This window comes from Gavialis gangeticus, unplaced genomic scaffold, assembly GCF_001723915.1.
Source record: "Gavialis gangeticus isolate Ggan-Ray unplaced genomic scaffold, GavGan_comp1, whole genome shotgun sequence".
In the NCBI taxonomy this organism is placed as follows: Eukaryota; Metazoa; Chordata; order Crocodylia; family Gavialidae; genus Gavialis; species Gavialis gangeticus.
In genome coordinates, this window is record NW_017729002.1 from 16,849,445 (window position 1) to 16,873,427 (window position 23,983).

The 23,983-nt window shown below is 47.8% G+C and overlaps 2 protein-coding genes across 2 annotated transcripts in view; both read right to left on the minus strand.

Annotated features, from left to right (window-relative positions):
• The window catches only part of SLX4 (SLX4 structure-specific endonuclease subunit), a 47,813-nt gene extending 41,669 nt beyond the window's left edge, over positions 1 to 6,144 (minus strand). The window contains exon 1 of the mRNA XM_019507548.1: positions 6,042 to 6,144. The gene's annotated coding sequence lies outside the window, so the exon portion shown is untranslated. The remainder of the gene's footprint in view (positions 1 to 6,041) is intronic.
• Positions 6,145 to 19,666: 13,522 nt separating this feature from the next.
• Positions 19,667 to 23,983, minus strand: part of TRAP1 (TNF receptor associated protein 1) — a 66,040-nt gene continuing 61,723 nt past the window's right edge. Inside the window, exons 15-18 of the mRNA XM_019507549.1 lie at positions 23,278 to 23,363; positions 22,115 to 22,260; positions 21,629 to 21,701; positions 19,667 to 21,034 (exon numbers count right to left, since the gene is read on the minus strand). Coding sequence (XP_019363094.1) covers positions 20,933 to 21,034; positions 21,629 to 21,701; positions 22,115 to 22,260; positions 23,278 to 23,363 — 407 coding nt within the window. The 3' untranslated portion in view covers positions 19,667 to 20,932. The remainder of the gene's footprint in view (positions 21,035 to 21,628; positions 21,702 to 22,114; positions 22,261 to 23,277; positions 23,364 to 23,983) is intronic.

A 23,983-nucleotide genomic window follows, 5' to 3' on the forward strand; every position in this document is an offset into this window, starting at 1 on the left:
GGTCCCTTCCGACCCTACAAACTATGAAACTATGAATTAATTTTCTAACCCTACTGGGGGCTTAAATATTGACCAAAATGTAAATTCATGGCAGCCATCTTGAATTCCAATATAGCAGCTACACATGCTACTTGCCAGATTGGCAACATGGGTTTTCTGACATGGGTAGACCACCTCTATCTGAAACTCATTGTTGCTGCTATGACAATGAATTGCCTATGATAACAAAATCTAGAGACCCTACTGGTCAATTTACACCCTACTATATGGGCCTGACCATTTTACAGGAGGTTTTATACTGCCCCAAAATTCTATTTCTGTCAATCCTCAAACTGTTTCCTTTGGAATGGCAGCAGCTGTGGCTTAATTTCTCCAGTAAAGTTCTGAGCAGCAAAAGACTCAAAATGCAGGAAAAACACAAGCTGGATTGTTTTCTCAAATGGCTTGGCTTCACACATACAAGGCAAAGGAATGCTGGTTGCACACTTTCATGGCTCAGTCTTTCCTATAAGCAATTACGGATGTTAATGGATTTATGTATTTTAAAGCAGTCACTCAACCCTGCAGAGACTTTACTGAGAATCTTACAGTCATTTTCTGCTAGACAGAAAATGAATTTTTTTGTGACCAGTTCATAAACTTATTTTCCTGGACAGAACGTTGAGACAGGCAGTTATCACTATAAATTGCTCATTTTCTTCTAAGACAAAGACAGCATGGAGAAAAAAATTGAATCTTTGAAGTCTTTGAGGCTTCAAAGAGAGCTCACATATAGTCTTGCTGTTACATTATTTAATGGTGACTTCCAAATACCAAACAAATCCAGCACCTTTTCTTTTACATTATACAAGGGTGCTTCAGAAAGTAACAGCAATTAGAAAATAAAATATTTGTGTGTGCAATGAGTGGAAAACTACACAGCAATAGGGAACACTGTAAAATGCATACATTATGACTATGTATAGAGAAGTAATGTGGGCCAGTACATGATAATTGCACACAAAATGGTTTTGTTTAGAAATTGCCATTACTTTCTGAAACATCTTGTTATGTTCAATGCTCCACGCACACTGGGTGAAATGCACAAAGAACATAAACCTGACATAGATCTCTTTTATTATATTCCTCCGTTTTGAGTCTTGATTTGCAGGCTTTTGTCCTATGTGGCATCCTAACGTGAATTATGCTGAGGCTATCACATGCATCTTAGAACCCCTGTGGCATGGCCTGAAAAAAGTGTTGCCTTCACCTCTTGGCATAGGTTTTGCAAAGTGATCCTTTTAAGTATTATAGTCTGTTCTCTTTTGGAATCCTAAATTATTCCCAAACCAGGCAAACTAGCAACATAAAATAAAAACAGCAGCACTTACATTCCAGCCCTAATATAACTGATCTCAAATGATCAGAAAAGCACATGCTGGGATGTCATACAAGGAAAGATTAACAAGAGCACAGGGTGGAACCACAGTAGAAAGGGGAGAAAGGTAAAACTTAATCAGTTATATGCTAACTACTCCTTCTTGTCATAACTATTTGCAAGATGGGGAACACAGCTCTAAAGATGCCAGATTTTGCAAACGGAGACTTTGCATATTCCATTAACGTAATATACTTAACATGGGGCTATGAGATTACCAAGGATCCAGGTTTTCCATTTCCCACAGAAAAATGGAGTAAACTGTGGATGTTACCTTTTACCGGAGGCAAATGCGGATTTCTCATTTTACCAGAGAAACCCAAGAATGTTGCAGTTTTGCGATGACCCCTCTGCAAGCTGGAGGAAGTGGGAAGAGGGCAGTCAGGCAGGGGGCACAGGAAGCTGTCTGCTGCTGCGAGCTCTGCACTGCCTGTATCTCCTGTATACATCCCGGTGCTGCCGTCCCTGCTGCAGCCGTGCAGACAGGGGACGCTTCGCCAGGCAGCTTCCTGTGCTGCTCCTCTGTTCCCTGCAGTGCTGGGTCACACACGCTGGGCTGTGGAGGCCCTAGGGAGGGCAGTAGGATGGGAGGCTGCAGCAGGTAGCGCACAGACCCCACACACAGATGTGGGGAGCATAGGTCCCCCTGGTCCCTGGGAGTGCGTGCTGCAGCGGAGAGCAGACCCCCCCCTCCCACCTGAGCCTGCAGTGGGCAGGCAGCAATGGAGGGAGCTGGGCTCCACTTCACAGCAGCAGCTGCCTCCTGCCAGAGGTGGGAGGCTGCAGACCCAGGTCCCTGGCCTCACAGCCCTGCCAGCTGGGAGCCCCCTCCAGCAGGGCTGGGGGGTTGTTGTGGGGGAGTGAGGGGTATCAGGAGGGCCAGGGGAGGTATAGGAGGGGGGAGAGTGAGGGGCAGGAGCAGGGCTAGGTGGCTGTGGGAGGGGGGAAGTGAGGAGCACCAGCAGAGCTAGGAGGCTGAGGGGAGGGAGTGATGGGCACCAACAGGGCAGTGGGGGCTTTCATTTTAATTATGGATTTTTGGGGTTTTTATCAGAGAATTTGCGATATTTTTTATCAGGGGAAACCAGGATCCCTAGAGATCACATACAAGGTCAGAGTCATGTCATATAGAAGAAAGCACCCTTTCATCCCTCCTAAATTTGCACTTCCTAACTTCACTGTTTGTTATTCTGTTATGAGACAGTAAAAACAAAATTGGCTCCTGGATCCATCTTTTCTAAATCATTTGTTATTTGTCATGTCCCCTTCATTATTCACCTATTCCCATCTGTTTACTCTCTCATCCTAAAAAAGTTTCCTGAGGCCCCTAATCATTTACTTTACTATTTTCTTCATGGAAGAAATTGAACTCAGTTCATATTCCGGGTGCCAGCCACAGGTAGAGTTGCTAGACAGGAAGTACACCCATCTCTAGGGGGGGAAGTACACCTCACCTCAGTCAACCGCAAGGTCAATAGAGAAGTCTCACAGATGCTCCTATCAGGCACAACAGGCCCTGCCCCCTCAGCCAGAAGCCCCTGCCTAGCAGAGACTTCTAGCTGGGACCGTGGGGCTGCTCATGCTTGCACTGGAGCGGGAAATTCAGGTAAGAGTGGACGGCAGGGCAGGGGAGGATCACAGCCAATTGCTCCAGTCCTTGAGGCTAGGACGGCTCCTGGTGAGTCCTACAGTCCGGTCATGCAGCCAGGAGCAAGCAGGTGCGTGGGAGCCAGCAACAGCCAAGATCCTTTCGCCCAGACAGGTGAGCATGTGGTGCGCGGGGTCAGGGCTGTGCTCGCTGGTCCCCGCCTGTACCGTAGGGCTGGAAGCGAGTGTGCAGCAGCCAGCGCCAGTGTTCCGGGGCCAGCTCCGGTGGGGCCCAGCACAGGGTGGCTCCCCTTTCTTCCTGCTGGCACAGCCCAGCCTGACTCCATAGTGCCCTGTCAGCCATGCCCTGCACTCTTGCCACCCTGCTCTGGGCCTCACTAGTGCTGGCCCCAGGGCACCGCCCAGCTGTTAGTGGCTCCTGTACGCTCATTTGCTCCCAGCGCCATGCCCACACCCCCCACCCATACCGCGGTACAGGCAGGGACCAGCACACGCACCCCTGGCCCCACGTGCCCTGCAGCAGTGGGAGGCCCAAATATAAGATAACCCCTCAATAATTAGATTCTATACATGGAAAATTATAACAAAATTATCATTTTCCATGTATAGAATCTAATGTTTCAGAAATCATCTTAAACTCAAAGTCACTGTGGATTCAGGTAAATAATGCCAATCAACAAGGTTTTATGAAAACCTTGTTAAACTAACTTGATATCTTTTTATGAAATTACATGTTGTGGATAAAAGGTAACAGTGTTGGTAATCCACTTATATTTTTCTAGGCATGTGACTTGGTGCTGTTAAATAGTTTGATTGATCAACCAGGATAAAAAAAACAGCATGGCACACGATAAATGGATTAAAAAACTAACTCACTGATAAGTCTCATGTATTCATAACTGGGGAATCATTATCAACCAAGTGAGATTCTGGTGGCGTCCCATCATGATCCATTTTTGTCCCTACTGCTGTTCAATATTTTTACTGCTGTCCTGCAGGAAAACACAGAATCACTGTAAAGATGAAGGTGACAAAGACTGGGGAACTGGCAAATATTTAAGAGGATATATCATTGATAGGTAGCAATCTGAATCATTTGGAAAGCTGGGACAAGCATTAATGTATATTTCGATACACCAAGTAAAAGTTACACATCTAGGAATAAAGAATACAAGCCATGACTATATGATGTTAGAACCTATCCTGGGAAGCAGAGACTGAAAAAGATGTGGGGTTCATTACAGGAAACTAGGTGAATGCGAGCTGCCTGTACAACACAATGATATACAGAGGGAACATACTTCTTAGAAGTATAACATGGGAACAGTGAGGAGTGTTAGAGAAGGGTTATTACCACTGTATTTACTGGTGGTAAAATTGCTACTCTAAATGTGCATCTAGCACTCAACATGTATGCTGAAAAATTAAAGAGGGATACTGAGAAAAGCCACTGAAATAATTACAGGAACAGAAAATGGGAGACCTAAGGGCTAAGTACAGTCAGTCAAAAAGCCAGAGGCTGAATCAATTCACACTTCACTGGTTAGTCTAAATTGTGCAGATAGAAGCAATAAGCAAGTGAACAGACATTCACTTTTGATTCCGCAGTGGCCAAGGCCAGAAGTCGGGGGGCACTACAGCATGCCTCCCTGCTCAGCAGTAGACAGCTTGGACCAAGGTTAGCCCACCCACCCTGCAAGGGGAAGATGCAATGTATCCTGGGATGCTGGGGGACTGTGAGTGAACTTGAATCTGGAGGGGATCTGGGACAGAAGTTCAATAAACCAATTTAACCTGAATATGTTAAGTCTGATACTACATCCATCCAGGTTAATTTTAAATTGGTTTCAGTCATTCTGAAAGTGATTTATGTGCACTGAACTTCTGCTGGGTTACAGATTTGAACCAGGTTCCTATCACATACCAGTTAACGTGTAATTTGTGTCCCTAGCCAAGGAGCTCAATCTATTTTGCTAATCGTTGGGAATGTTAAGGGATGATGTTATTGCATCATAAAACATCAGTTTTCAACCTTTTACTCCTAAGGCTCAATCTATTAAATGGAGAGTCAATTATTCACACTATCTGGGATTAAAACATGCTCATAAGAATCAAAGTGTTTGGTTAATGAAACACATACTAAATGAACATTTATAAGCAGAATATCTGCAATACATATGCAATTTTTGTTTTGATTATTTAAATTTTTTCCTCAGCCATAAGTTGTCTCTCTTTTCCCTGGCACTACATAGGTGAGCAGCATATCCTGTGTTTGAATACTTGGTGTTAGGATAATTTACATTCTACTGTATTTTTATGATATCCTATGATAAAGGGGCACAATCCTTTCAATCTCTCTTCATCTGAGAGTGCTTTCAGGCCTCTAATTTTCTTTCTTAACCTCCTTGCATCCCTAAACTGCAATACCCTTCTGAGATGGGGTGATGAATAATACACACAGTTTGCATATGTGGCTACATCATCAAATTTTATACTGACATAATAATATACAAAGGCATTAGCAGTTCAAGCTGCCCCGTCAATATATATACTGAGTTCTTAGTTTTTCGTACATACTAATGCTTTCCCTGCAGTATTACTGCTATGGTTCGTCAAGTTAGGACCTAAACATCTCAACAGTCAACCTAAATGAGGCTAATCTTGAGACACATTGGCATGAAAAATGCAGGAGTAACTGAAAACAATTCTGCGCCCTGCAAAGCTACCGCTGGGTTCACAACGGTCTATCCCAGCGAGGCCGCAATTATGCTACACTGACATCACTCTCATCCACTGACGGCATTATGAGCTGGCAGCGGGTGACGTCACAGACATGAGGTGTTCGGGCGCGACGATGACATCGCCGCCCAGTACCGTCCCGTGGGAACTCGTCACGATACCAGTCAGGACGGGAGGGCACCCGACCTTCGTAGCTCGCGAGCAGGTTCGGGCGGGGCAAGGCAAGGCACCCCCCACGCGACACCTGCGCTCCCCGCGCCCCGACCGTGGCTCTGACCTCCTCGGTGGGACGTGTCCATCCGCTCCTCTCTCCCGCGCGCCCCGCAGGTCAAACAACAGGGTAGGGCCAATTTCGAACCCACGCGCATGCGCATCTCCACGCCGAGCCCTGTGCGCATGCGCAGAGCCAGGACGGAATCCCACAACCCTCAGCTAGGCCCGTTTCCACCCTCGGGTCTTGCGGCCCGTACGACGGCGTGCGCATGCGCAAAAGTCTCCCGCGGGCAGCGGCAGTTGTGCCAGTTGCGGAGCGGCCCGCTGGTACCGCAGTTGCCATGGTAACGGCTGCTCGGGGCAGGGCCACGGGCCGCGCGGAGCCCACGGGCTTGTGTGGGGGAGGGCTGGCCCTGCCAGCGCGGGGAGTAAGTCGTAGAGCAGCGCTTCCCAGACTTCCTCCGCACGCCCCATTCATGGGCCCGTTTCCTCAGCTCGGCCCCAACCACCCTCTTACCTGCTGCGGTTGCCACCCCGTTCGGGAGCCGCTGTCCTCAAGCCCGTCCCCACTGCCACCACAAGCAGCAGCAGCTGGAGCGAGGTCTGCGCTCCTGAGGGGGGAGCGAGGGAGGTGCGAGGTAGGGACTCGCGAGACAGCGAGCAGCCTGTACTGGTCTTTGTTGTCCGAGGAGAAACTCCCCAGTGACTAAATCCTGGTTGTTCACGGGCCACTTTTCTCCCGGAGTCGCCTTTTTAAGTAGGAGAAACAAGCCCGAACTCTGCAGGCTTCTGGTTTCCCCGGGGAGAGCAGCGATTCTCCCAGGAAACAATGTCTCAGGGACATCCCTCGTCCCACCTGCTTTCTTTCCAACCTGGACTTACTCTTTTGTTCACTACCCCAGGAAGACACAGCTGTGGTGTTAAACTGAAGGAAGTGCAGCTCCTGGCTTATGGCTTGTGCTAATCACCTGTGACCAATAAAAAAATGCTAGGAGCCATCTTATGAATAACAGATGTTCTTTCATCTTTGAATGAGCAGCAGATGTGACCCAGAGGGTGGAGTGGACTGTTTTAGGACAGCACCCACAACCTGCAAGTGAATATCCAGATCTAAGCAGAAATGAAAATGCTACAGCCCAGCAACACATTCAACTTAAAGCTGGACATAAACCAGCTGTTACACACTTTCAAGCACTAACTTTGTAACTGGTTGGTTCTTTTTATAGCTGGATATATGTTTTTATGGTGTTATTACTTTGAATGCGTGGCCAGTCTAAATTCATATATGTAACACGTTAGGAGCCATGTGTGTTACATATATTAATTACCTAATATTAATAAGGCACGTGACTGAATTTGGCCTCCTTTTTTTGAGGCTCTCAGCCACTGGAAGCCAACTACTTTTCAAGGCTTCAGCCTGCTGCAGTAGCTTCAGAGTTTCCTCAGTGCTCTGAATGTAACATTGGACATTCTTGTAAGACTGGCCAGCAAGGGAAATCACATTGCACAACTGGGTTTCATTGCAACACGTCAACTGAAGACGTACACAGGAACAAAAATCAGCAAAAAAGGTAAAGCCCACCTCTAAACAAAGAAACACTAATTAACTTTTAAAAGAATCTCTATTTCTTTGGATTTACCATTTATGGGGAGACATTGTAGTAGCAACATTCTAAATGACTTTCATTTATGTACATATCCAGCGACTGCTAGGACAGTGACTGCACCATATGTTTAAAATGTAAGAGACAGTTCACAAACTGCTATGCTGCAGTCAGAGCAGTTGGATTAAGAGGAATATTCTGATAAACACACAAAAATACTGGAGGAGATACTCTTATACAATGTATAATTGTCTCGCATTATACATACTGAAAAAACTAAACCAGCCCAAACAAAACTTTCTAAATATTACACAAGCATCTTGGATTTTTCACTTGTTCTCCCTCCTTCAGGTTAAATAGAAAAAATAGCTGCTAGCCTTGTTACCATGTTTAGTTCATAGTTTCTAGGGTCGGAAGGGACCTGAGTAGATCATCTAGTCCAACCCCCTGCCATGGCAGGAAAGGTGTTCATCTAACCTCCTCTTAAAGACCCCCAGGGTAGGAGCCAGCACCACTTCTCTTGGAAGCTGGTTCCAGATCCTAGCCGCCCTGACTGTGAAGTAGTGCCTCATGATATCTAGCCTAAATCTTCCCTCTACCAGCTTGTGACTGTTATTCCTGGTCACTCCTGGCAGTGCTCGGGGGAACAGGGACTTCCCCAGTGCCTGCTGATCCCCCCTGACTAGTTTGTAACAGGCCACTAGATCCCCCCTCAGCCTTCTCTTGTGGAGGCTGACCAGGTTCAGGTCCCGTAGCCTCTCCTCACAGGGCCTGCCCTGCTGCCCCCTGATCATGCAAGTGGCCCTCCTCTGAACCCTCTCCAGGGTCCCTCTTCAGACATTCTTCCACAGTGAGACAAAAGATGCCTCTCTGTTAAAGTAAGAGCATTAGCAATTTTGTTAAAATCCAGTCATTACAGCACGCAAGATAGGTATAAAATTTAGCTTTACCTGTCACTAGCTTAGACTTTTCTTTTTCACTGCATTTTTTCATAATCACCACTGATGCACTGGTCTTTTCCATACATTGGAACTGCATTTTGAATGCTGGTTTGTGTGTTCAGTGTTAAATGGAAAACTTAGGACTTTTGCAAAAGTTTAATATGGATAAAGTAGGAGTCCAAACTAGTGACAAGTAAAGCTAAATTTCATATCTTGAGTGCTGCAGTGACTGGATTTCAGCAAAATGACTGATGCTCTTACTGTAAAAAAGAGGCATTTTTATTAACTGGCTTTTAAATACTCTGTTACTGTTTCTAATTGTAATTTGGGTACAAAAATGGCTTCTTCATAAAGGAGATTGTAACTTCTTGTAACATCTTTTGGAAGGGTTGAAAGACCTTTGAGGAGGCATGAAGCAAAGAAACTAGGCTGGGATACTGTTTAGGGCAAGGGTGCTCAACCCCCAGCCCAGGAAGCCATGACATCCAACCCTCAGAGATTCCCACTGATCAGGAAATTTGGCAGTGGGGGACCTATTGAAGCTCCATGTGGGCAGATCCAGCCCCACCTGAGCCATTGCAGCAAAGCAGGATCAGGACAGAGTTGCTCCCTGTCACTGTTCTCCCCCACCACTCCCACCACCCATCTGGATCAGGGCCGGACTGGTCCCTACCCTTATAGGCCTGGATTGGGGCTGCTCCACTCTATCCCCACCCCTTGCATCTAGGCTGGGCTGCTCCCTGCCCCTCATGCACTCAGACTGGGGCTGTGCTGCCCCCATCGCCCCCAATGCTTCAGGATCAGAGCTAGGATGCTCCCCCTTCCCTGCCCCTGGATCAGGGCTGTGCCATCCCCCCACGCATTCAGACTGGGGCCGAGCCACCTCCTATCCCTGTGGGCAGCTGGGCTGGCATCAGGCTGCACTCCCCACCACGGCTGGACTAGGTCTCTGCTGTGCCGGTCCTATATGCTGGATTTAGCCCAATGGCCAGATCACGGATGGACCTGGCACTGCCCACCCTGGTTTAAAGGATTTCTGTTTTATGTTGATATTCTAGTTACCTTCTAAGTTGTTTTCTCTTGTTTACCCTCTGATTTTATAAGTTACTCTCATGTTGTAATCCACCCTGAGCCTTCATTGGAAAGGGTATCACAGAAATCAAATGAATAGCAACACCCACAAGAAACAAAGTTACAGCATTCTTGTGCTTGGTGCTGTACAAATATCTAGAATGTAAACTCTTCAGGGCAGAGACAATCTAAACCAGTGGACTGCAATTTACCGGTCAATTGTCCTAGTCCCCCCAGACTGAGATCCACTGTCAGGGGTTCTACAATCAGGAGCGGCAGAATACGTGACCAGGCCGGCTGGGTTAGTGGGATGATCCCCCTCCATGCCCCCTGCCACCAGGTGAGCGGGGCCCAGGCTGGGTAAGGGTTGGAACCTGGGCAGCTTGTCCAGGCATGCAGGGGGGCTCCCGCTGCTGCACACACCCTGGTGGAGGCCCTGGGGGACCCATGTCCCCTTATCTGTGTGCAGGGTGAGGCACTTGCTGCTGCGGGCTGGGCTTTGTGCCTGGAGCCCTGCTGCAGCTGGCCCGGGGGTGGCCTGACACCACATGCGTCCTCCTGCTGGGTGGGCAGGGGATGAGGTTCAGCCTAGCAGCAGGAGGCACATGGCATCGAGCTGCTCCCAGGCCGGCTGCAGCGGGGCAGGGCAAAGCCCAGTCCACAACTGCAGCCACCTCTGCTGTGCACAGACACAGACTGGGGGGGCACGTGCCTTCCCCAAATGCCAGGGAGCATGGGCAGCTGTAGCAGTGGTAAGAGGGAGTGTGGCTGGAGCAGGGGCAGACCCTGCACAGGTGGGGCACAGCCCTGGAGGGCACGGGGGGTGCATGCCCAGACATCTGCACGCCAGCTGGGCTGGGGGCCATTGCAGGCTGGGGCTGGGGCAGAGCTGGTCTCTTCCCAGGGGGCTCACCTGAGCTGTGCCGCAAGCTGGGGCCTGTTCGTGCCGTGGGCCCTGACTCTGCTGTACACTGGACAAAAGACACCACTGCTGAGCGCTGCCGCTGTTCCACCGCTGCTTTATTACTCTGAGCTGCTGGTCCTGAGCTGGGGGTGGCCTGTCAGCCATCTGGTGCCACAGATGGAGGCAGGACTAGAGCAGGGCAGCTGCACAGGAGTGCTGCCACCGCCCGGACTAAATTACCGCTCTCAGACAGCTGTCCTGCTCCAGTCCTGCCTCCACGCCTGGCGCCACGTAGCTGACACAGGCTGCCCCCAGCTTGGGATCAGCAGCTCAGAGCAATAAAGCAGTGGTAGTGCTTGGCAATGGTGTCTTTTGTCTGCTGTGCAGCGCAGCTGGGGCCTGCAGCACAAACAGGCCCCAGCTTGCAGAGTAGCTTGGGCAAGCCCCTAAGGAAGAGCCTGCCCTGGCCCCAGTCCAGTCCGCCCCGCCCCGCCCCACCCTGTGTGCAGATCCAGAGGCACATGCCCCTGTGCCCTCCCAAACTGCTTGTCCCCCACTCCCCAAGCGCCTTGGACCAACCACTTGCGGCTCCGTCCTGCGCCCCACCCATACAGGGTCAGCTCTTGCTCCAGCCATGCTCCCCCTCTCACTACCGTGGGGTGGGGACAAATCGAGGCCCCTGTGGTGAGGTAGGGAGCAGGGCACAGGTAGGAGCAGGAGCTGGGAGGAGTGGGGTACAAGCGAAGCTCTGGGGGGCATGTGCCCCCTGGGCCTCTGTGTGTCCTACCACCCGGCCTGGCCAGGGCCCCATTCACTGCAGCCCTTGCTCCTGCCTATACCTCACTCCCTCCCTCACAGCTGGGGCCTCAATCTGCACACCCCCCCTGCCCTACCATGGCCATTTCCCCTCCCCCCACTCCACCCACAGACTTACCTGCTGGGGGGGAGGCACACCTCCCCAATGATTTTTTTCTCCCTTTGCCACAATCTGTCCCCTCCCCAGAGACTGACCTGTGGGCCAGGGCCGGGGAGGACTGGCAGTGCACAATAGATCTCGGATTGCTTAATTCAAAAAGTGATCTCTGACTTAAAAAGGTTGGAGACCACTAATCTAAACCAAAAAAGCAAGACAGAGCATAGGAATAGAGCAATACAGACAGAAGAAACAACTTGCCCAACTTCACACAGCTGGTTTAAAGATAAAAGGGTTGATTCCTTTAATCCAGTGTCCTATTTGTTATGCTCTTTCTTACTACTACTACAGGTTTCCCTCGCTTTATGCAGGTTCTGTATGTGCAAATTCATTTTTATGCAATGACCCTTTTTATACCAAAAATTAATTATATGCAAGGTAAATTCACTCATATGCAATCGGTGTGGTAAAAGCCTGCAGTCAGCTCCTTTGTGTGGTGCATTGCGAGTGACGCGCACCAAAATATAGTCTCCTGTGTGGATCTGTGCTCCTCTCATTGTCTGCGATATGTTTCTGTAGTTGCAATTCCCATTATGATAGTGCCCTGTGTTTGTGTATATTGTCTGCTGTTGCTGAGTACCAACATTTGTGCAGAATGCCACCTCTGTCTCTCCCCAAAAACTGCTATGTGACAATTTGGTTAATGTGGTCCCTGCAGAGGGCAGACATCCCATGGGCTCTTTAGGTAACCCCAAGTTGTAACCTGAGCTGGATACATTCCTGAGAAAGGGGGGTAACCTGCTCCCTCTGCCTACAGGACTGGCATCACATACCTGGGTGAAGGGCTTGGGCTCCCTATTGTTCTGAGCAATACCAGTGTACCTGGCAACCAGTGATGTATTTCAAATTGGTTGGCTGGCAGCCAACAGGTCAGCTGGCCTCCATTGGACCAGGTAAATGAGGGCATAAGGTCCATATAAGTTAAGGACTGCCCAGGAGGAGCAGTAGCCATGGTGAGAACTGAGAGAGAGAAGCTGGACCATCTGAAACTTGCTCTTTCTTGAAACTCATGATCAATGAACTGCCTGCCTCCAGAGGGAATCTCCACCTGCCTCTGGATGATACTCATTGAGTAAGCTACCTGAGATCTAACTAGACATATAGCTTTCAGTAACTTAGATGTGTGATCAAAGGCTACCCAGCCATTCCAGTTTGCTTTATGGTATCTCTCTGATACTGGTCTACCTTGTACCCTATTCCAAACCTACACCTTGTAACCAATAAAGTTCTCCTTTGTACCTACTGTGGGAGACTTATTGGGAGTGGGTCTAGATAATGCCTTGGGGTACCTTTAGTTTGGTTAAGGGAGACCACTATTTGTGCTTCAGACTGAGGGAAGCACCCCAAGTTCTTAAAGTGGGTTGAGTACCCTCAAGAGCTACTAGGCCTGTGTTTCCCAGGGGGCACAGAGCCAGGATCACTCCAGACCCTGGGTGGTGGCAGCATTAACCCCAGGCTAGCAGGTATGCTCCAGGAAGGGGGTCAGCCAGACATAAGGCACCCCCGGAGAGGCAGCTGGAGCCTGGAAGGTGGTCAAGCGCAGTGAGATGGGTGGCTCAGCGCAGGAGCACCCCCTACTGGCCTGCCACAACATTGTCTTGTAAAAGCAGTAGAAATGGGTCAGTACAGCCGAGATCTTGGAACATATCCCTGTTAGTTGCATTTTAAGTGGGTTCCCTTTATGCGAATTTGAGTTATTTGCCACTTTCCAGGAACACATGTACAGCATAAAGCGAGGGAAACCTGTACTCTTTTTTTAACTTTCTTTTTCCCCTTAAATAAGTTATCTATATTACTGGAATATAACCTCCAACTGAACATATATGATATTTGTCTGGCCAATACAAATTGGCTCCATACTTGTCAACAATGGTCATTCAAGTCAAAACACACATTTGTGATGGTAAGTAAATGGGCAAGTTTGATAGCTCATATTCTTGTTCCCTCTATACCAAGTTTAGCAGATTCAGTTTTGCCTTAATCTGGTAAACTTGTACATCTTCCCTTCTGTACACTTCATGGAGTTTTAGCAGCACTGGGGTGCTAAAGGGCAGACAGCATGGCATTCAGCAGATGATGACCCTGTGTGGAACAACAGAGCAATTAATTGTGCAGTGTTGTCCAGAGCAGACCTACCCCTTTCTCTGGAGACCTATATAGGAATAGGGGTTTAAGGTCTGCAACATTTGACAGTTGTCTCCTTGTTTTATAAACCTTCCAGACTACTATCTACATCTCAGTTCAGTAACAGGTGCAGTAGGGTAAAGGATGGTACCACTTATGGACAGAGCTTTAAATCTGATGATGCTGTGGGATGAATTTTCTCTCTCCTGGGAGAGCAAGAGGGATGCATATTTTCCAAGGAACAAACCTCCCCTTTGGCAGAAATTTTTGGTACTTTATTCTGAAAAAAATAGGAGCGATTTAATACCAATCACCCTTCACAATTGTATTTTCCTGAAGCATGCTACTAAGGTAATTTAAAGTGCTCCTGGACTGCATAAACTGATTAGTTTCCCATAACAGACTAAAAAAGCCACATATTGTATTAACACAAAGAAATATCACTAAGAGCCAAGCTGAATCTTCCTTCTCCACCCCCTCCCTGCTGTAATAGCCTTTTGTTCTTATTGTTTCTGAAGTCTCACTTTGAAAAGCTTTCACATTCTTTCTTTTGGGCAAGTTTAATAACCCTTTCCCCTCATTTGATGGGTTGAAGCAGGGGAAACAGATCTGGGTTGGCTTCACCAACTGCTCCTTTAACTTTGACTAAATCCAATGTTTCTGGCAGATACTAACTTGAGCTTTGGATCAAAATGGTGCAGGTAAAAAGTTTAATGGCAAATTCAGTTACATAATGGAGTCTTTTCCCACAGACACCCAGCAAAAGAAGGAGACTCATACTTTCACCAAGAAACAAGCTGTATATATAACTGCAAAAAGGCCATATAAATTAACTATTTAAATGAGCCTTTGGTCTTTATACTCCAATAGCACTGGGAAGAGCATGTTAAAAGCTGCCAAATCTTCTACTTAGCCAGGATGGAGACTAAGTTTTTATCCAGTCCCAGCTGTTCATACCTAGAGATCTACCTTATTTTCGATTTTGCGTTTTTCATGGAAACCACAAAAAAAATGGTTTCTGCAAACCTTGTGAAAGTGGTGATCCCTGCAATTTTGGCACAGAGTTGCCCGGGGGGGAGTACTAAAAATAAAATACTGGCTCTCCAGTGGGAGTTAGCAGTCCTCAGAGCTGCTGCAGCTAGCCTTACAGCCCACCAGGGCAGAGGGGGGATGGGAGGGGACAAGGTAGGGAAGCCATCACCACGAAGGGGAGCAGCAAAGATGGTAGCACATACCCTCCAGCTGCTGATTGGCTGAGGGCTGCCCATTGTGCAACCCCCATCCCTCTGCCAATCAGCAGCAAGGAGTGGGGCTACCTGATGGGCAGCCCTCTTGGCTAATCAATGGTGAGGAGCTGGACTGCCAGGCCCCTTGGCCAAATCATTCAGGGGAGGGCCTGCCAGGAAAAGACTGTGAAAATGGTGCTGCATGCCATGAGGGGGGCACAATTTTTCTTTCACCTCAGTACTATTTAGGCAGATCCCTATTCATACCCCTATATGCTAGCATCAGCCTGATGGAATTTCCCCTTGAAGTTGGTTTCTCACTCAGAGGGGTGACAGCTCCTGAAGGAGCACTTCTCCCCTCACCCTCTATTCTGTCCTCAGTCACTAGTGGAAGGAGGAAGGGTTGCTGAAGCACAGAAGGCTTTGTCCTTGGACCCATATTGTTCAACTTCTTCATTAATGATGTGGACATTGGAGTCAGAAGCGGACTGGCCAAGTTTGCCGATGACACCAAACTTTGGGGCAAAGCATCCACACCAGAGAGAAGACAGGCGGGTGATCCAGGCTGACCTGGACAGGCTCAGCAAATGGGCAGACAAGAACCTGATGGTGTTTAACACCAAAAAATGCAAGGTTCTCCACCTTGGGAAGAAAAACCTGCAGCATCCTTATAGGCTCGGCAGTGCTATGCTGGCTAGCACTACAGAAGAAAGAGACTTGGGGGTCATCATTGACCACAAGATGAACATGAGCCTGCAATGCGATGCTGCGGCTAGTAAAGTAACCAAAACACTGGCTTGCATCCATAGATGCTTCTCAAGCAAATCCTGGGATGTCATTCTCCCCTTGTACTCGGCCTTGGTGAGGTCACAGCTGGAGTACTGTGTCCAGTTTTGGGCTCCACAATTCAAAAAGGATGTGAAGTAGCTTGAGAGTCCAGAGAAGAGCCATGCGCAAGATCAGAGGCCTCTGCTGTGCTCTTCAGAGATATCTTCAAGTCAAAACTGGCTGACAAGGAAACCTCATGTATCCCTGGCATTAAGCAGGGGTCAGCAGCTTTTATCAACCCAATCCTGCTACATCTCATTTCACCACCCCTGCCCTGTATGGTAAGTTGTGTGTTAAAATTTCACTGAGCTTGATTGTCTCCACAAGTCCTTGCCTCTTCATGCTCAGCTTTTCCTTTGACTTTGCAAATTCAAAGTAGGCTTGTCCCTTATTGTGTGAGAACCTGCTGACAGATCATTTCCATTTTCTCATATGTCTCACAATATTGTTCTCATTATATCACTGCTGCTACCTGCATATGCAGTCAGTGTTTCGCTTCATCAAATCTCTGGTATGACAACATCTCTGTCCATAAACAGTGTGGAATGAGTCAAAAACAGGGAATCAAATGAGCACTGCAGTGATACAGCTTAGAGTGAGAGACATACAGCCTTAATCACAAATACAACTGCATCCTGCATGAGCAGATGTGCTGCTTGAAGCACTCCAATGAGTGTGCAGATATTCAAAGCCAAAGAAACACTTCAGAAAATGACCCTTAATAAAAAAAATATAGGTGCACCCTCAAGCAGGGAGCAACAGTGAGTGGCTCAGTCCTCTGGTATCTCTAGCACTTTGCTTCCTCCCAGTGCTCTTCCTGGCAGTGAGGAGAGAGGGAAGGGAAAGATGGCAGCAGACAGCCTACAAGTATTTGCCTGTGTTTTTCACTGACCGTGGGAACCTCCAGAAGCTGACAAGCTTGCAGGGATTCCTGCTCTGCTTTTGCAGCCATTTTGAAGTGCTCCAGGGTGGGACTGGCAGCAGCATGTCTACACAGAACTGAAGTGCACCAAATGTAAAGTGCTCCAGATCAGAGCAGGACTGGAGCACCTGAAATTCACATCTGTCCGTGTCCTCAGGCACAGTGCCTACTGGTGCTTCTTACACAGTGGCTAGAGACAGGTTTTCATCTGAGCTAAAGATCTGCTGGCTCAACCCCCTTTTAAAGCAAAATTCAGGACATTAAGGGATCCTTGATGCCCTAAGATTAAAGACCTATGGAGACAAAATTCATGCCCCTTCCAGGAAAGGGCACAGTCTTTGGTAGAACATTAACAAGGGCAGGACCAGGGTAGGATATAGATATAGGGAAGCTCTGGATAGGAGGGCCAAGGGAAGAACTACTTACTCTGCAGAACAGCAACAGGGCAGAGCCCTGCTATGGACAATAAGGACTCTGCTGGAGCCACAGGTGCAAGTTGCCAGGGAGACCAACAGGGCAAGGGCTAGCCACTCACCTGACTGGAGAGGGGCAGGGCTGGAATAAGATATAAGCCAGGGCATGAGCCCAGTACTCAGTCTGGCCTGGGAGGCTGAAAGGGGAAGAGCACTGCTACAAGACGGGTGGTGAGGGGAGCCTGGCTGCGGGCAAGCTGGAAGGCCTGGGCGAAGTTGAAGCCTTGGCAGAAGAGAGAGTAGGACCACAAGCAAGAAGCATGGTAGTCAGCTGGTAGGTTGAGAGTTTATGTTGTAGCTGGAGAGCATATGCTTTTCATTGGAGTTAAATCTGGAGGAGCTAGCAAGAGAAGGATGTCCCAATTCAGGGTGCTCAGGGGGGGTGGAGAACCCCAGGGAGCACACCTGGGTGGAAGCAAAAGCCTACTTTCTAATTAAGCCAAAACAACCGGTTGAGGTGTGGGAAGCTGAGGCTGATTCCCTTTACAGACTAAGAATTCAGGGGCCAGGGGCTCTTAAGGTGCAGAATCCAGATAACAGCCGGATATAAGACTGGAATCACTGGTCTGCTAGATAAACCAACTGATTAACAGATTGAGATAGAGACTATGGGCCAACAACGCATAGGACATTAATCAGCAACACCTGCAAGGCATGGGCGTGGTTTGAGGGGAGGTTGTAGTCATGAAACAGACCCCTAAGGTCCCATGTTGCCAGTACACTACTTGGCAGCGAGACAGTGACTATCCAGGAGACAGGGCAGCCTCCTGTTCTCCAGTGAAAAAAATACCAAGTCATGGCAGGCAAGAGCAGACAAAGGAGCGACCAGGGGTCCTGAGGGAAGCAGGCACTACACAGGAGACACCACTGTTAATCCTGGAGTCTAACACCTAACATGTTTGTAACAGACCTAGAGACAAAGCTTTAGATCACCCAGTATTCTCTTTGACTTTCTCTCTATCCCCATGTGGCAGGGCACTGTTGGTGCCTGCCACTTTAAGACCTGAGCCAAACAGCCAGGAGGTGCTTGATTGTGGCAGCCACCCATTTTAGATCCCTGGCTGCCTATATAAACAGATGGCTTGGCTGCAAGACTTCGTGGAACAATCTGGAGGTAAGGGAGGAGCTGTAGGGGATGGCTAGGAGGCTCCTGGTCCTGAGCATAACTTAAAACTGTACCCTGCTGTGAGTGGGTGGCCAGGTGGAGCTCCCAGGAAATGCCAGGCCAGTTACCACCCTGGTGAAAGGCGGGTCAGGGCACCTTAACCCCAGCTCCCACAACCAGGTGGGTCACCCGCTAGTAGAGTCCAGAGGGCAGACCTCAGGGAGAAAGTGGGGCTAGAGGCTCAGAAGCCTCATGTAGAGTACCCTAGACTGGTCAATGCTAGGGCCAGGACCAGACTGGTCAAAAGCACCAGGGGCCTACTGTGAGGGGCACCCAGAGCTGAGGGCCTGGGGTCCCAACAGGCCTTGGAGGTGAGGCCAGGGTCTGTGTGGCCAAAGGTCCAGGGGGACCATGCCTGAGAGGGGAAATAGTTTCAGGGAGCTAGGCAGCCTGAATGAGGGCGGGGTATGTCGCCTGAATGGAGGGATCTTAGAGGGGTCCTGATTGGTGGATTCTGGGGCCTAGTGTGGGGCCACTGTGAGTAACATCTCTGGATGCCATCTGCAAGGCATGGGCTGCAGTGTAGGGGAGGTATGGAGCTGTAGATAGCGCCCCCTGCCATCGGGGCACGAATGGGCAGCCTCCCGCCTTAATTAACATCTTAATTAAATTAAGAACAAGGCATGGCAGGTGAGTCAGGTGGGTGGCATGCCCAAAGGCAAGTGGGGAACCTAGCACTGTGGGTAGGTGGGGAGCCCCACTTTGCCATACCCCACAAAGAAAAGATACCATTGTTAGCAAGCTCTGGATGACAAGCCTGCAGGATAATACTGTATTTTCTCACCACATACCTCCAAGTAAGACGTGCATCTTGTTTTGGGAAGACAATGAAGAGAAAAAGATTTTTCCTGAGTCCTGCCACAGCATAGGTTCACCATGGCTGAATGTTCCCAGCTGTATGTAGGAGAGGTAGTAGCAACAGCTGTCACACAATTAAAGCTTTAGTTTTGGAGCTGTAGTTTTTGGGTGAGCAATGTTGAGAATTGGACTCTGCCTCTTTTGCATGCACCCGGGAAGAAAGCACAATCTCCATCAGCCATTGTAGGGCCCCCATGCCTCAACTGCAGTGCAGAAATCAACTCTGTCACTTAAAATGCATATTCCAATTTTGGATGGCTGATTTTGGGATGTAAGGTGTGTATGGTATGCATATAAATACTCTACTTCTGGTGTATCTGTACAGAACTCTTACTATCAAAAATTCAACAACATTTTCCAGTCTATTTCCAAAAAAACCCAAACTGCCACAAACTTAGAAGTGATGCATTACAACACAATCTAGGCATCACAGCCATTTCTCCAATAATATTATTTCTCCAATAATATTTTATCGTGAAACATTCAATGAGGTCTAGATGCGTATGTGCAGCATCTGGTAATGAATCTTCATTCCTACCTATTGGTTCTGATTTTGATCACAGAATGCCTGGATAAGTCTATTTAGACTTTTTTTTAAAAAAGATAAATATATTAGCAATTATGCAGCCTTGGTTCAGTTCATAGGAGACAGCATTTAATGACAATCAGTAATTAAAAAGAGCTGCAATTTTCTGGCATGCAGGACAGCAAGTACTACTTATAGAATACAGTGATGTACAGACAAACCAGAAATGGCCTTGGGTAATTCAGAGCCCACACACAATTTACAGGGCTGCCAGTCAGAAAGAAATCTTAAACTGAGCAAGTTATTTCTGATCTAACTGAGAAACAAGCATGGAAAACCATAATGGCTTTTCTATTAATTAGATGCTTTCTGTTGTATGGCCACCACAAAAAATGTTTAGCTCCTAGAATCTTAAAAACAAAAATAATGGGGTTGATAGCTGAATGCTCGCCTTTAATCACCTCCTTGATTAGCATCTCCTCCACCCCTTCATGACCTATCTATAAGTGGATCCTTAGCCCAAAATTTCCAGGCCCAATTCTAGAACCCTGTGAGCCGAGTAGTGGCTGAGAGTTAAGAACCATCACATCATCAGATTTGGTATGCAAAATTCAGGAAAATAAAAGACAACCCAACAATGAGACCACACGGAAATCAGAAGAAATGTATTTGATATAAATAGATAAGATCATCTGGGATGGATAAATCATCCATCAGGGAGGTTGGAATCCTAGACGCTGGCCAAAAACCTACGTGAGCTTGTAAATCACCTCCCTGGATGACCCCGCTCTCTCTACAGTGATGCAGAATTCAGTCATCCAGCAGGTGACTTATTTGCAATAATAATCTGCTAGGCCATGGTTCTAACAGAAGCACCTATAAATGCTCATGGCAAGAGTTGCTTTCTGTGCCTGGTAACCTCCTTAGTGCCAGGCAGAAGTGGAGACTTCTTGAATGAGCACTGTATTTATTTAGCACTGAAGTTGGCATTCTAAGCTAAGCTGACTGGTATACAAAGATTGGGTGCATGGGGTCATATACCCTGAACTCTTTTGGACTCTTGATGCTAACTGCTTGGAAAGGCCAACCCTAGACTCCATACAGTGTTAGAATCTTTGGGCTCAAGTGAGAAATGTCACAATTTGACAAATATAACTGGAACCAACCCATAAAGTGTCACATGGGGAAACCCTGCAGGATGTCCCTCAGAGCTGCAGAGAATTCTACATTTCACACCACAGTGCCTGCAAACAGACAGATGTTGCAACAGTTGATTAAAGTACTTTGCTTGAGGAACTGGAGGGACCACACCTGATTTTGATCTTTGTATTAAGTTGAGCTCAATGCTTTTCAAGGACTTTGGTGAGTAGCTCATTCAGACGGCTCACCATAGGTCTGGGATCATCATTCAGTCCCGCTGCTATCATGGCATTCTCATAAATCTGAAGAAGACAAGAAAACTTGATTAGCAGCAGGAGCAACCTGGGTATGACATGGAAAAAATGTTGCTCCTGCACCGAGGACATGTGCACACTGGGTCTGAAGGAGATGGAGATAGAACATAGCTCCAAAGATCATAAGTTAGGGTGAGGCGCAGACTACAGGGTCTCTCCAGCACTCCATGGTATGGTGAAAATCAGCTCCCAGCAAGAGCCCTTTGGAGTCCTTACTGGTTTCACGCAGATTTATATATCCTCTTCCCATTTCTGGGAAGAGTTACCTTAAACTTCAGAATCTTGCAGTGAGCAAAACTGAATTCTCTGCTTTGCCCCTTCATTTTTCTCCCCCAGCTGCTTAAATTTCACCGTGTGAATAGGAAGACCTTCAGGCCTGTATCAAACACACATAACTGCAATAGGATAAGAGTACCTGAAAGGTACCACCACACTAGGGAAAAAGGGACCTTGGCCACCTCTGACCAAATATGACTAGAAAGGCGAACGATGCAGGTGTGATCCTGGCTCCTTACAGCCCTCAGATATGACATCCCATCGTAGGGAGCATGATCATGTCTCTAGAGCAGACACATCTCTCACCTGATCCATCAGCAGCTGGGCCAGATCAGGCTCACTGTCTCTCAGCTGATTGAGTTTCTTGATCAAAGCATGTCTGCAACAGAGGAAGAGATCAGCACTGAGTCTGGGCACCTCTTGGATATATGAGAAAACCAAATATCCCAGAAAGAATAACCAGCCATGGCAGGGCAGAAAAATGCCTAATGATCAAAAAAAATTCCCCTTCTCTTCCCTCTTCTCCTATGGGCTTCCCCCCTCCCTCCATACATCCCAATGTAGATAATACAGATAGTTACTGCTAGAGAGACCCCCAAGGTACTGGACACGCATGTCCAGAGGGCAGCATTTACTAATATGCACAGTTCCAAAGGCTGTGCGATGTCAGCCCAAATAAGGCAATTTGAGACTCCAGCTGGTTCAAGATCATTGTACTATTCAGTATGTTCCCTCCCACCTCAGTAAAGCTGCAAAGCTGGAGTTCTTGGCACTGACCCTGGCCCACCTCACCCTGTATTTATCTCCAATGTGGGCTGCAAGATCTGGGCACGCTCCTCATTTGTCTTGGCTAGCTGCTGCATACGCAAAAAGTGACGAGCAGCCCCCATCTCAAGCACAGTGATCATAGCTGGGTGGGTGTCTAGGCGTGGAGTCACCTGTCAGAGAAAGAGCAAACAGTAACAAGATTTAAATGAACAAGGCCAAGACAGTGGGGAGAACAAAGAGCTCAGAGACTGTATTTTTAGCCACATAAGAGAGCACTCACAGCGCAGGAACCATCAAACATGGGTGTGAAAACTTTGTTCTGAACAGCCCCATTTTGAGTGAACTGAGTTCTGAGAATATGGTTGGGAATTTGGACAAACTGGGGTTTAATTCTGCCTCTGCCATAATTTACCTGCCTTTGCTGATGGGCACTAGATAAAACCCAAAGTATTATGTGCTGCAGTGATTCCCCTGCTGCTCCAAGGCTGGCACTTAACTGCTCTGTCCCCTTATACAGATGGGATGCTATGCTTCCTGTCCGGAAGTGCTCCTACGTCCATACAGTGCTGAGAAGATAAAGGCACTGTATTAGTTCACTGTACTATTTACAGATGGGAGTTCAGCACGCTGTTCTAACAACAAACCTACTGATCCACTAATTGCTCCCTAATACCCCAAGTGAACCCAAATAATCTGAATCAACACACACCACATGAAGTCAAGACAGCAATGCCCAAAACAGATGCACAAGGAAAAGTAGAGCTGAATCTATGCAGAGGGATTGCTGAAAAGGTTACCCAGATCTTGCACTGGTCTGGCCAAGAACAGACCCACTTGTGTCATGTCATGTCCCTGCTACAGCTTGCTCTAGCAGAAGAGAAATGGGGCGGAATTTTATCATTTCTGCTTCATAGCATCTACGAGCCCTGGTGGTGCTGGGTATTCCACACAATGTACTAAGGAACAGTCTCCTGCCCTGAAATGCCTACTAGACAAACAAAAAATCTATTTCACAGATCTGGAACTGGGGCACATGGAGTCAATGACTTATCAAAGGCAATAAAAGAAATCTATGGAAGGCCAGGAATTGAGCGCACATCTTTCAAGTCCTAGCTGTACCTTAACGCTTTAATCAGAGAATCATCCTCTCACGTTTTTAGACAACAATCTGCCTGTTGTATGCTCACCTTAACACTGGTGATGCGAGAGCCCAATGCATTTCTCATCCAAGCCATGAGATTCTCAGCTTCCTTTTCTGTTAGGTGTTCTGCAGCTGGTAACAGGAGAAGGGCAGATTACAGCACAAAATGCCTGCTACCACAAAGCAGCAGAGAACATACATTTTATTCCTGAACAGCAGTGGTGTTCAGTTGATATCCATCTACTAGCTCTTTTACCAAAGCAGGGATGCAACATTTAGAAGTGCAGCATCAGACCTACTACCCTCAACTTGCCTCATGCAATAATACACAACCAATAGCTTGTGGGTTGGATCCGGTCCACAAAGTGACTGGATCCAGCCCATGGCATGACAGATCAGCAGCCCTCCCTTTCTCCTACCCTCCCTCCTGATAGGTTCTGCTTACTGGAGGTAGCCTCCTCCTCCCCTCCTTCTGATTTTGGCAGTTCCCTCTCTCCCCCAACCCTCTTTGCTCATTTCTCCTACTGGATGGAAGTGGTGGTCCACTGCTCTAAAAGGTTGAGCTCCACTGGGCTCATATGACAGGTCTCACCTAAAGGATGGCCTCCAGCTCTTTGCCCATGGGCTTATCCTGCATTCTTTGGTCATCTTATGATCTTCTCCCCCTGTACATTCACCAGCCATACCGCAATGTAACAGAGTATCTAAGGAGGTTGCCTCTGTCTTAAACAGAAGTCCAGTGATACTATCCC